This window comes from Lampetra planeri, unplaced genomic scaffold, assembly GCF_965212315.1.
Source record: "Lampetra planeri unplaced genomic scaffold, kcLamPlan1.2.h2 scaffold_370, whole genome shotgun sequence".
Lineage (NCBI taxonomy): Eukaryota > Metazoa > Chordata > Hyperoartia > Petromyzontiformes > Petromyzontidae > Lampetra > Lampetra planeri.
The window spans coordinates 12,501-24,201 of NW_027615193.1; the positions used below are offsets into that span (position 1 = coordinate 12,501).

Below are 11,701 nucleotides of genomic sequence, written 5' to 3' on the forward strand. Positions count from 1 at the left end.
TCCTGGGCCTCCCTTAGGTTGACTCAGCCTCAAATGAGCTCCTGGTGCAGTGTGTGAACATCGCCACTGGGGAGACAAAGGCGGCCGGGCGTGGTGCAGTGACGGCCTTCACAGGTGCTGCTCGCTAATAGCCCTTGCCCCGATGCTATGCTAAAGATTATACGGTGGGGGGGGGGGAGTAGCGGAGGGGCGGGGTCAGGGGGATCTTTAATCTGTATGCACAGATGTCTGTACGCTAAGGATTAAGGTGTACGAGAGTCTGGGTGTGTTACGGTGGGATCTTGACATCAGCCCCTCCAAAGCTAAGCACCTGCCTGGGTGTTTTGTACCATCGGGCACTCCACCCCCACAACTCCCAATCGGTGATGGGGCAGTTGTGGAGAGAGTGGAGAGTGTCACATACCTGGGCAGTGTGCTCATGACCGGCGCCGGTTTAACAGCAGAGGTCTCACTCCGAATCAGTCGAGCGGCAATATCTTTTCATCGGTTGCGTAACGCTGTGTGGAAGCTACCTGGTCTGTCGCTCCGCACGAAGCTTCAGGTCTTCTCGGCCACGGTCATTCCCTCCCTTCTCTACGCTTGCGGAACGTGGACCCCCCTAATGGAGCATCTTCGCCGGTTAGAAACATTCAGGCTGGCCTGCCTACGATCCATCCTGGGTTTAACCAGGCTGGATTGTGTAAGGAGCTCACAAATCCTCGAAAGATCTGGGCAAAGTCCCATCGGTGAGCTCCTACGGCAGGCAAGGCTGCGTTGGCTGGGCCATGTAGCCCGCATGCCCAGCCACCGCATGCCTAAGCAGCTTTTGTTATGCTGGATCGAGGGGGCTAAACGGGCACGGCACGGGCTAGAGAAGAGATGGAGTGATGTGGTACAGGAGGACGTGGAGCTGAGTGGACTTGCCGATGAGCGGCACCAGCGGTGTCAAGATCGGCCTCTGTAGAGGACGCTGCTGGGCAGTTGGAGGCAGTGGCCCTCCAGCAACAACGGAGGGCGGAGGAGCGACGCTCACAACAACGAGCGGAGCGCCGGGTGGCTAAAACACAGCGGGTTTCCACAGTAGGGGGGCACAGGTGGTGCATCGACCACTCATCTCAGTCAGTCGACCCGTGACACCTGCTGGGTCTGCCCCGTGACCTCCTGCCAGCGGCGAACCTTCGACACTCAAAGTGCACCTAGCCTGGCACAGGCGCCGTGTGTTGACGTCACCGTCACTTAGTGGCGAATGGCGCGACCATTGGCATTGGTGTTTGAGGTCTGCCAACTGTGACTGAGAAGGGAGTTTGAGACGCTGCTGCTGCTGCTGCTAAACTTGGAGCATGAACCTACTGAGAGACACGGGGCCTGCCTGACTATCTCCGTGTCATCAAATGCCCCCCCCTCCTCCTCTCTCCCCTCCACTCCTCCTCGGCGTGAGTGGTGGGGCAGTGGTGGAGAGAGCGGGACACGTGAGCCTGCGCTCCGAGAGTTGCCTTGGCTCTCCCAACCATCCCGGCCCTCCAACCCATCGTCCCAGAGCCAGAGGTCGCAACCGGGTACCCGATGCCCGTACCCTACCCGATACCCGGCTACCCGTACCCGGCTGGGTACGGGTACCCGTTTGCGACCCTGGTGCGGCCGGGTACGGGTACGGGTAAGGAATCAAAACCCGTTTGCGACCTCTGCCCAGAGTCTTCTTGGCTCTCCGTTACTCTCTCCGTTACCCTCTCCATAACCTTCGTTACCCTCTCCGTTACCCCTTGGACAGCTGCGTGACCCCTTGGTCAGCTGCGTGACCCCGCCGCGCGGAAGCTTCCCTGGCCCCGTTGCTCCACACAAAGCTCCGGGTTTTTTTTTCGGCCGCTGACAGCACTTGCCCCAACCGTCTGTTGAGGCTACGCGGGGGATCTTTGTCTTTGTGTGCGTGCGTTTGAATGTACGGGGTCGGATTCGCCAAACGGATGGAATCCGTCGATGACCTCGAACTGATGTCGCAACTTCGCAAAAAAGACAAAGACAAAGATCCCCCGTATAGCCTTGACGGACTGTAGGGGCAAGTGCTGTTAGCAAGCAGCACCTATGAAGGCCGGCACGGGACACGAGGGGGTGGATGGCCAGCACCACGCCCGGCTGCCTTTGTCTCTCCCCCAGTGGCGATGTTTACTACACACCGCACCAGGTACCCATTTGAGGCTGAGTCGACCTAGGGGAGGCCCAGGACCGGTTCAGATAATCGTCACCGGTGTTGGCCGTGAGCGGGAATCGAACTCGGGTCGTTGGGTTCATAGCGCAGCGTAGCGCTAACCGCTGCACCACCGCTCCCCACCAACTCCGCACACACCTGGGTGTCGTGCCCCCCCTCCCCACACCTCCCTACACCTGTACATAGTGCCCCCCCCCCACACACCTGCACGCGTCTCACCTGTGTGTAGAGCCCCCCCCCCCACAACTTTACGCATCTCACCTGTACATAGCGCCCTCCCCCACACACCTGTTCATAGAGCCCCCCACCCCCTCCCACACACACCCCCCCCCCCCACACCTACAACGCGTCTCACCTGCGTGTAGAGCCCCCCCCGCCCTCCCCCACACACCTGTTCATAGTGCCCCCCACCCCCTCCCACACACACCCCCCCCACACCTACAACGCGTCTCACCTGCGTGTAGAGCCCCCCCCCCGCCCCCCCCACCTGTTCATAGTGCCCCCAACCCCCCCCCCAACACACACACACCCCACACCTGCAGAACGCGTCTCACCTGTGTGTAGAGCCCCCCCCCCACACACCTGTTCATAGTGCCCCCAAACCCCCCCCCCACACACTTGTTCATAGTGCCCCCCACCCCCAACCCCCCCCCCCCCGCCGCCCCACACACACCCCCCCCCCCCCACACACCCCCCCCCACACACCTGTTCATAGTGCCCCCCACCCCCCAACCCCCCCCCCCCCCACACACCCCCCCCCACCCCCCACACACCCCCCCACCCCCCCCACACACCCCCCCCCCACACACCCACCCACACTCACCTGCGTGTAGTGTCCGCACACGCGTCCCGGATGGCAGGTAAAGGTGGGGAAATCGTAGTCGTGCACCTCCTCGTACCAGGCTTGCACGGCCGCCGTGGCGTTGAATGAGCTCAGGAAGCCGCCCCACAGGTTCTCGCCCACGGTGGCGAACGTGGGGTGCACGCGGCCCGTGTCCCGGAGGTGCACGTTGTGCTCGAACCAGCAGTTGCTGCCCCAAGCTTTCGCCGTGAGGGCTAGAGCCTTGTCCCAGCTCTGAGCGGGGACGGGGGGTCAACAGAGAGTGGATTTAGTTGAGCGGGCGAGAGGGGCAAAGCGTGTGTGTGTCTGTGAGTGTGTGTGTGTCCGTGTGTGTGTGTGTGAGGCGAGGAGTGGTGGTCGTGGTTACTTACGCCCCCACCGAAGACGAACATCCGTGGAGGGATGCAGGCAAAGCCGATGAGTCAGACGCTTTCTATGACCTACTGTCACAGGTGCTGGCTAAAGTGGCCACTCGGGACAGAGTCATCTTGTTGGGTGACTTCAATGCCCGAGTTGGTCATGATGCTGGCACCTGGTCTGGAGTGATTGGAAGGCATGGGCCAGATCAGCTCAATAACAACGGTAGGAGGCTGCTAGATTTCTGTGCAGCCCATGGGCTTGTAATTACCAACACGCTCTTCCGGCATCGGCGCATCCACACAACATCATGGATGCATGCCGGGTCCAAGCAAGAACATCTGCTGGACTACGTAGTGACGGACCAGCGGATGCGAGCCCATGTCCTTGACACCAGGACCTACCGTGGAGCTGATCTGCCCTCTGACCATCGACTAGTCATCTGTAAGATGCGCCTGCCATTCTTCCACTCCGGTGGTGGGTGTACACCCAGGATCCCATTCCAACCAAAAGTGGCCTGGTCTAAGTTAGCTGATGAAAGTTGCAAGCGAGAATTTCATCATCGCTTGCAGCTGGGGTTGGCATCGTCCCCCACTCCACCTGATGTCGAGGGTAAATGGGCGAGGTTTAAGACTGTGACTCATGCAGCTGCAATGGCTGCTTTGGGTACGCGGTCCAGACCTCCCCGGGAACCCTGGCTGACGGAGGAGGTGTTCAGGTTAATTGAGAAAAAGCGACAGGCCCACTCTCATCGCCTACAGCATCCCACGTCAGAGAATGAGGAGGTTTACCGCAGCCTTCGCTCGGAGGTTCGGAGAGCCGTAAGGCGCTGTAAGGATGGGTGGTGGTCGCGGGTTGCTGAGGAGATGGAGTCTGCCTCAGTGGCCCGCGATCACAAATCACTATTTAACTCCATCAAAAAAGTAACCTGCAGCGCCACACCTATTACCATCATTAGAGGAAAAAACGGTGATCCAATCTCCGACCCCCAGGAACAGGTTTGCAGATTTGCTGAGCATTTCTGTGAGGTCCTGGGGGAGGGAAAATCTCTCAGCCAGGAAAACATCATGGCACAAAGTGGGGATAACCCTGCTGAGGCTGCGGTGCCTCAAATATTGGAAGAGGTCACCCCCTGTGAGTGGCTGGCTGAGGTACCGGCTGTTGAGGAAGTACTGAGGGCGATCCGGAGTCTGAGACCAGGGAAGGCACCGGGCAGAGATGATCTCCCAGGCGAAATGCTGAGGGAGGGTGGCGTTTGTGCACAGACTGCCCTATATGACATCATAACAACAGTCTGGACCACTGGACGGGTTCCGCAGGACTGGAAGGATGCCCTGGTGGTCCCCCTCTTTAAGAAGGGGGACCGCACAGACTGTAACAACTACAGGGGCATCTCACTCCTCAGTGTGCCGGGTAAGGTCCTGGCAAGGATTATTCAACATCGCCTTGCTAGGCATGCTGAGGAGAGGCTTGCGGAGCCCCAATGTGGTTTCAGGAAAGGGCGGTCCTGCACAGATGCCATATTTTCTGTCCGTCTGCTACAGCAGAGGTGTAGGGAATTCCAAAAAGACCTACATCTCTGCTTTATTGACCTGGTCAAGGCCTATGATACCATCAGTAGGACTGGGCTCTGGGTTGTTCTTCGTGCTTTCGGAGTCCCTGACCCTCTGCTCACGATCATTAAGGACCTTCATGATGGTGAGCGGGCCCGGGTAAAACTACGTGGCCGGGAGTCGGAGCCTTTCCCTGTACACCTTGGGGTGCGACAGGGATGTCCTCTGGCTCCCACATTATTTAACATCTATTTCGACTGCGTAGTTCGTGAAGCCTTCAATAGCTGTACCGGGGGAATTACCATTTGGTACAGATATAATGGGAGGCTGATCGACGCCCGGGTGCGATCAAGGGATGGCTCCCTATTGGTCAACCACGTTATGTATGCCGATGATTTGGTAATAGCTGCTCATTCAGAAGAGGAGTTGGAGACGCTGCTGCTGAGGCTGGAGTGTGCCACTAAGAGGTGGGGCCTTACCATCAGCCCCACCAAAACTAAGCACCTGCCTGGGTATTTTGTACCATCGGGCACTCCGCCCCCACAACTCCCAATCGGTGATGGGGCAGTTGTGGAGAGAGTAGAGAGTTTCCCATACCTGGGCAGTGTGCTCATGACCAGCTCCAGTTTATCAGCAGAGGTCTCACTCCGAATCAGTCGAGCGGCAATATCTTTTCATCGGTTGCGTAACGCTGTGTGGAAGCTACCTGGTCTGTCGCTCCGCACGAAGCTTCAGGTCTTCTCGGCCACGGTCATTCCCTCCCTTCTCTACGCTTGCGAAACGTGGACCCCCCTAGTGGAGCATCTTCGCCGGTTGGAAACATTTAGGCTGGCCTGCCTACGATCCATCCTGGGTTTGACCAGGCTGGATTGTGTGAGGAGCTCACAAGTCCTTGAAAGATCTGGGCAAAGTCCCATCAGTGAGCTCCTCCGGCAGGCAAGGCTGCGTTGGCTGGGTCATGTAGCCCGCATGCCCAGCCACCGCATGCCTAAACAGCTTTTGTTCGGCCGGATCGAGGGGGCTAAACGGGCGCGGCACGGGCTAGAGAAGAGATGGAGTGATGTGGTACAGGAGGACGTGGAGCTGAGTGGACTTGCCGATGACTGGTACCAGCGGTGTCAAGATCGGCCTCAGTGGAGGAGGCTCGTGAAGGACGCTACTGGGCAGTTGGAGGCAGTCGCCCTCCAACAACAACGGAGGGCGGAGGAGCGACGCTCACAACAACGAGCGGAGCGCCGGGTGGCTAAAGCACAGCAAGTTGGCACAGTAGGGGGCACAGGTGGTGCATCAGCCAGTCATCTCGGTCATCTCGGTCAGTCGACCCGTGGCACCTGGGTCTGCCCCGTGACCTCCTGCCAGCGGGCGTTCGACACTTCACGTGGCCTCAAGGTGCACATGGCCTGGCACAAGCGTCGTGGTGACGTCACCGCCACTTAGTGGCGAATGGCGGTTGTTGTTGTTGTGTGTGTCTGTGTGTGTGTGTGTCTGTGAGTGTGTGTGTCTGTGAGTGTGTGTGTCTGTGTATCTGTGAGTGTGTCTGTGAGTGTGTGTGTGTGTCCTTGTGTGTGTCCGTGAGTGTGTCCATGTGTGTGTGTGTGTCTGTGTGTCCGTGAGTGTGTCCATGTGTGTCCGTGTGTGTGTGTGTCTGAGTGTGTCCATGTGTGTCCGTGAGTGTGTCCATGTGTGTCCATGTGTGTGTGTGTGTCCGTGTGTGTCCTTGTGTGTGTCTGTGTGTGTGTGAGTGTGTCTGTGAGTGTGTGTGTCCGTGTGTGTTGCTGCCCCAAGCTTTGGTCGTGAGGGCTAGAGCCTTGTCCCAGCTCTGAGCGGGGAGGGGAAGGGGGGTCAGAGTGGAGTTAGTTGAGCAGGCGAGAGGGGCAAAGTGTGTGTGTGACTGTGTGTGTGTGTCTGTGTATGTGTGTGTGTGAGTGTGTCTGTGAGTGTGTGTGACTGTGTGTGTGTGTATGTGTGTGGGGAGCGGTGGTGCAGCGGTTAGCGCGCTGCGCTACGAACCTGGCCACCCGAGTTCGGTTCCCGCTCACGGCAAACACCAGTGACGATTATCTGAACCGGTCCTGGGCCTCCCCTAGGTCGACTCAGCCTCAAATGAGTACCTGGTGCGGTGTGTAAATATCGCCACTGGGGAGACAAAGGCGGCTGGGCGTGGTGTTGGCCACCCACCCCCTCGTGTGCCATGCCGGCCTTTATAGGTGCTCGCTAACAGCACTTGCCCCTACAGTCTGTTAAGGCTACATGGGGGATCTTTTTTTTTTATCTTTGTGTATGTGTGTCCGAGTGTGTGTGTCCGAGTGTGTGTATCCGTGTGTGTTGCTGTCCCACGCCTTGGCCGTGAGGGCTAGAGCCTTGTCCCAGCTCTGAGCGGGGAGGGGGGTCAACAGAGAGTGGATTTAGTTGAGCGGGCGAGAGGGGAAGGTGCGTGTGTGTGTGTGTCCGTGAGTGTGTCCATGTGTCTCCCCGTGTGTGTGTCTGTGAGTCTGTGAGTGTGTGTGTCTGTGAGTGTGAGTGTCTGTGTGTGTGTGTGTGTCCGTGAGTGTGTCCATGTATGTATGTGTGTGTGTGCAGGTGTGTGTATGTATGTAGGTGTATGTATGTGTGTGTAGCTGAGAGTGCCTACCATGTACAGCATGTTGCGAGCGGGCGGGTTGACCATGGATCGGAAGTAGTTGTGTGTGTGTATGTGTGTGTATATATGTGTGTGTATGTATGTGTGTAGGTGTAGGTGTGTGTGTATGTGTGTGTATGTGTATAGGTATGTGTAGCTGAGAGTGCCTACCATGTAGAGCATGTTGTATGTGTGTGTATGTGTGTGTGCATGTGTGTATGTATGTGTGTGTATGTGTGTAGGTGTGTGTAGCTGAGAGTGCCTACCATGTAGAGCATGTTGTATGTGTGTGTATGTGTGTGTGCATGTGTGTATGTATGTGTGTGTATGTGTGTATGTGTGTGTAGCTGAGAGTGCCTACCATGTACAGCATGTTGCGAGCGGGCGGGTTGACCATGGATCGGAAGTAGTTGTGTGTGTGTATGTGTGTGTATATATGTGTGTGTATGTATGTGTGTAGGTGTAGGTGTGTGTGTATGTGTGTGTATGTGTATAGGTATGTGTAGCTGAGAGTGCCTACCATGTAGAGCATGTTGTATGTGTGTGTATGTGTGTGTGCATGTGTGTATGTATGTGTGTGTATGTGTGTAGGTGTGTGTAGCTGAGAGTGCCTACCATGTACAGCATGTTGCGAGCGGGCGGGTTGACCATGGATCGGAAGTAGTTGTGTGTGTGTATGTGTGTGTATATATGTGTGTGTATGTATGTGTGTATGTGTAGGTGTGTGTGTATGTGTGTGTATGTGTATAGGTATGTGTAGCTGAGAGTGCCTACCATGTAGAGCATGTTGTATGTGTGTGTATGTGTGTGTGCATGTGTGTATGTGTGTAGGTGTGTGTAGCTGAGAGTGCCTACCATGTACAGCATGTTGCGAGCGGGCGGGTTGACCATGGATCGGAAGTAGTTGTGTGCGCGCACGCACTCGATGATGAATCGTCGGTCATCGATGCTGGGCTCCACCGCGTTGCCCGCACGGCGTGACATCACCTCCCGTGGCACCATCGCCACCATCACCACCACCACCATCACCACCATCGGAGGCGGCGGTGATGGTGCCATCTGTGGGGTCAAAGTGGGATGATGTCTTGAGTCCTGGGCGTGGAGGAGTCGGCCAATTACTCTCGATGAAGCGGCCTCTGATGGAGCCGTCTCCTCCCACTCCTTCAGCCAGCAGCAGCAGCAGTGAAGGGGGATAACCGAATTCATCTTATCTTCCGGAAGACGTCTTGAGACCCCCGGCGTGGAAGAGTAGGCCAAATACACTGCTCTTTCGCCAGCATTGGCGGTGAGCGCGACAAGGGTTGTTCAAGCGATGAGCCCAGCGGCTACCGCCGTGCGGTTTGTCCCCATTCCCTGTCGCGCTCTCTCTCTCTCTCGTGCTAAGTCGGAATGGGAGAACCGGTGCCTCGCGGGATCGGCTCCCGGCTCTCGAAACCGGCGATCGGTTTTATAAGCGAGTGGCCGGTTCAATCAAACTCTTTGGTTCTTTCGGTAAAGTCACGTAGGTAGAAAAACAATAACCCGAGAAATTGATTCGTTAAGCGACTAACGGGGTTATTCAGTGAGTAACCGGTTTAATAAGCGAGTAACCGGTTTAATAAGTGATTAACCGGTTTAGCGACTCCCACCGGCACCACCCCAAGCGTCTCTCTTGGCCCCAATCCCCCTTCCCAGGGGGCATCCACCCGGCACCCGAGGTCAAGCCCTGCGGTGTTTAACCTGCGGTGGCGAGAACTGAGAATCGCTGCTTCTCAACACACACAGAGAGCTTCCTCTTCGTACGATAACGCTTTTCCCTACCCCACAGTTACCGCTCTAACCCGGGTTTGCCCCTACCCCTAACCCAGGGTCACCCCTAACCCGGGTTTGCCCCTACCCCTAACCCAGGGTCACCCCTAACCCGGGTTTGCCCCTACCCCTAACCCAGTGTCACCCCTAACCCGGGTTTGCCCCTAACCCTAACCCAGGGTCACCCCTAACCCGAGTTTGCCCCTACCCCTAACCCAGGGTCACCCCTAACCCGAGTTTGCCCCTACCCCTAACCCAGTGTCACCCCTAACCCGAGTTTGCCCCTACCCCTAACCCAGTGTCACCCCTAACCCGGGTTTGCCCCTACCCCTAACCCAGGGTCACCCCCAACCCGGGTTTGCCCCTAACCCTAACCCAGGGGTCACCAGGGTCACATGAATCCCAGAGTGAGCTCTGCTCTCACCTTAAAAATCACCGCTTCGTCACTGCCAATGATCCCCGTAGGTCCCCTTCCTCCACGTGGGTCCCCTCTCTGTGGGTCCCCTTCCTCCACGTGGGTCCCCTCTCTGTGTGTGCTGTGAGTCCCCTTCCTCCACGTGGGTCCCCTCTCTGTGTGTGCTGTGGGTCCCCTTCCTCCACGTGGGTCCCCTCTCTGTGTGCTGTGGGTCCCCTTCCTCCACGTGGGCCCCCTCTCTGTGGGTCCCCTTCCTCCACGTGGGTCCCCTCTCTCTGTGGGTCCCCTTCCTCCACGTGAGCCCCCTCTCTGTGTGCTGTGAGTCCCCTTCCTCCACGTGGGTCCCCTCTCTCTGTGGGTCCCCTTCCTCCACGTGAGCCCCCTCTCTGTGTGCTGTGAGTCCCCTTCCTCCACGTGGGTCCCCTCTCTGTGCTGAGATGTCCCCTCTCTCTCTGTGCTGAGATGTCCCCTCTCTCCTGTAGGTCCCCTTCCTCCACGTGGGTCCCCTCTCTCTCTGTGGGTCCCCTTCCTCCACGTGGGTCCCCTCTCTGTGTGTGCTGTGAGTCCCCTTCCTCCACGTGGGCCCCCTCTCTGTGGGTCCCCTTCCTCCACGTGTGTCCCCTCTCTCTGCTGTAGGTCCCCTTCCTCCACGTGTGCCCCCTCTCTCTGTGCCTGGATCCCCTCTCTCTGTGCTGCGATGCCTCCTCTCTGCTCTGGGTCCTCTCTCTCTGCTTCAATGTCCCCTCTCTCTGTGCCTGGATGCCCGCTCTCTGTACCGTGATGTCCTCTCTCTCTGTGCTGTGATGCCCCCTTTCCCTCTGCTGCGATCCCCGCTCTCTGTGCTGTGATGCCCTCTCTCTCTGTGCTGTGATGTCCTCTCTCTGTGCTGTGATGTCCTCTCTCTGTGCTGTGATGTCCTCTCTCTGTGCTGTGATGCCCTCTCTCTCTGTGCTGTGATGTCTCTCTCTGTGCTGTGATGCCCTCTCTCTCTGTGCTGTGATGCCCTCTCTCTCTGTGCTGTGATGCCCTCTCTCTCTGTGATGTGATGTCCTCTCTCTGTGCTGTGATGTCCTCTCTCTGTGCTGTGATGCCCTCTCTCTCTGTGCTGTGATGCCCTCTCTCTCTGTGCTGTGATGCCCTCTCTCTCTGTGCTGTGATGCCCTCTCTCTCTGTGCTGTGATGCCCTCTCTCTCTGTGCTGTGATGCCCTCTCTCTCTGTGCTGTGATGCCCTCTCTCTCTGTGCTGTGATCCCCGCTCTCTGTGCTGTGATGCCCTCTCTCTCTGTGCTGTGATGCCCTCTCTCTCTGTGCTGTGATGTCCTCTCTCTGTGCTGTGATGTCCTCTCTCTCTGTGCTGTGATGCCCTCTCTCTCTGTGCTGTGATCCCCGCTCTCTGTGCTGTGATGTCCTCTCTCTCTGTGCTGTGATGCCCTCTCTCTCTGTGCTGTGATGTCCTCTCTCTGTGCTGTGATGTCCTCTCTCTCTGTGCTGTGATGCCCTCTCTCTCTGTGCTGTGATGCCCTCTCTCTCTGTGCTGTGATGTCCTCTCTCTCTGTGCTGTGATGCCCTCTCTCTCTGTGCTGTGATGTCCTCTCTCTGTGCTGTGATGTCCTCTCTCTGTGCTGTGATGCCCTCTCTCTCTGTGCTGTGATGTCCTCTCTCTCTGTGCTGTGATGCCCTCTCTCTCTGTGCTGTGATGCCCTCTCTCTCTGTGCTGTGATGTCCTCTCTCTGTGCTGTGATGCCCTCTCTCTCTGTGCTGTGATGCCCTCTCTCTCTGTGCTGTGATGCCCTCTCTCTCTGTACCGTGATGCCCTCTCTCTCTGTGCTGTGATGTCCTCTCTCTGTGCTGTGATGCCCTCTCTCTCTGTGCTGTGATGCCCTCTCTCTCTGTGCTGTGATGCCCTCTCTCTCTGTGCTGTGATGCCCTCTCTCTCTGTGCTGTG

The 11,701-nt window shown here is 57.5% G+C and overlaps 1 protein-coding gene across 1 annotated transcript in view; it reads right to left on the minus strand.

The window, feature by feature from the left end:
- GLIPR1 (GLI pathogenesis related 1) overlaps positions 1–7,617 on the minus strand; it is a gene marked incomplete at its 3' end in the record, with an annotated part of 20,113 nt that extends 12,496 nt beyond the window's left edge. The window contains exons 1-2 of the mRNA XM_078623678.1: positions 7,566–7,617; positions 3,006–3,257 (exon numbers count right to left, since the gene is read on the minus strand). Of these exons, the coding sequence (XP_078479804.1) occupies positions 3,006–3,257; positions 7,566–7,601 (288 nt within the window). The remainder of the gene's footprint in view (positions 1–3,005; positions 3,258–7,565) is intronic.
- Positions 7,618–11,701: the final 4,084 nt, after the last annotated feature.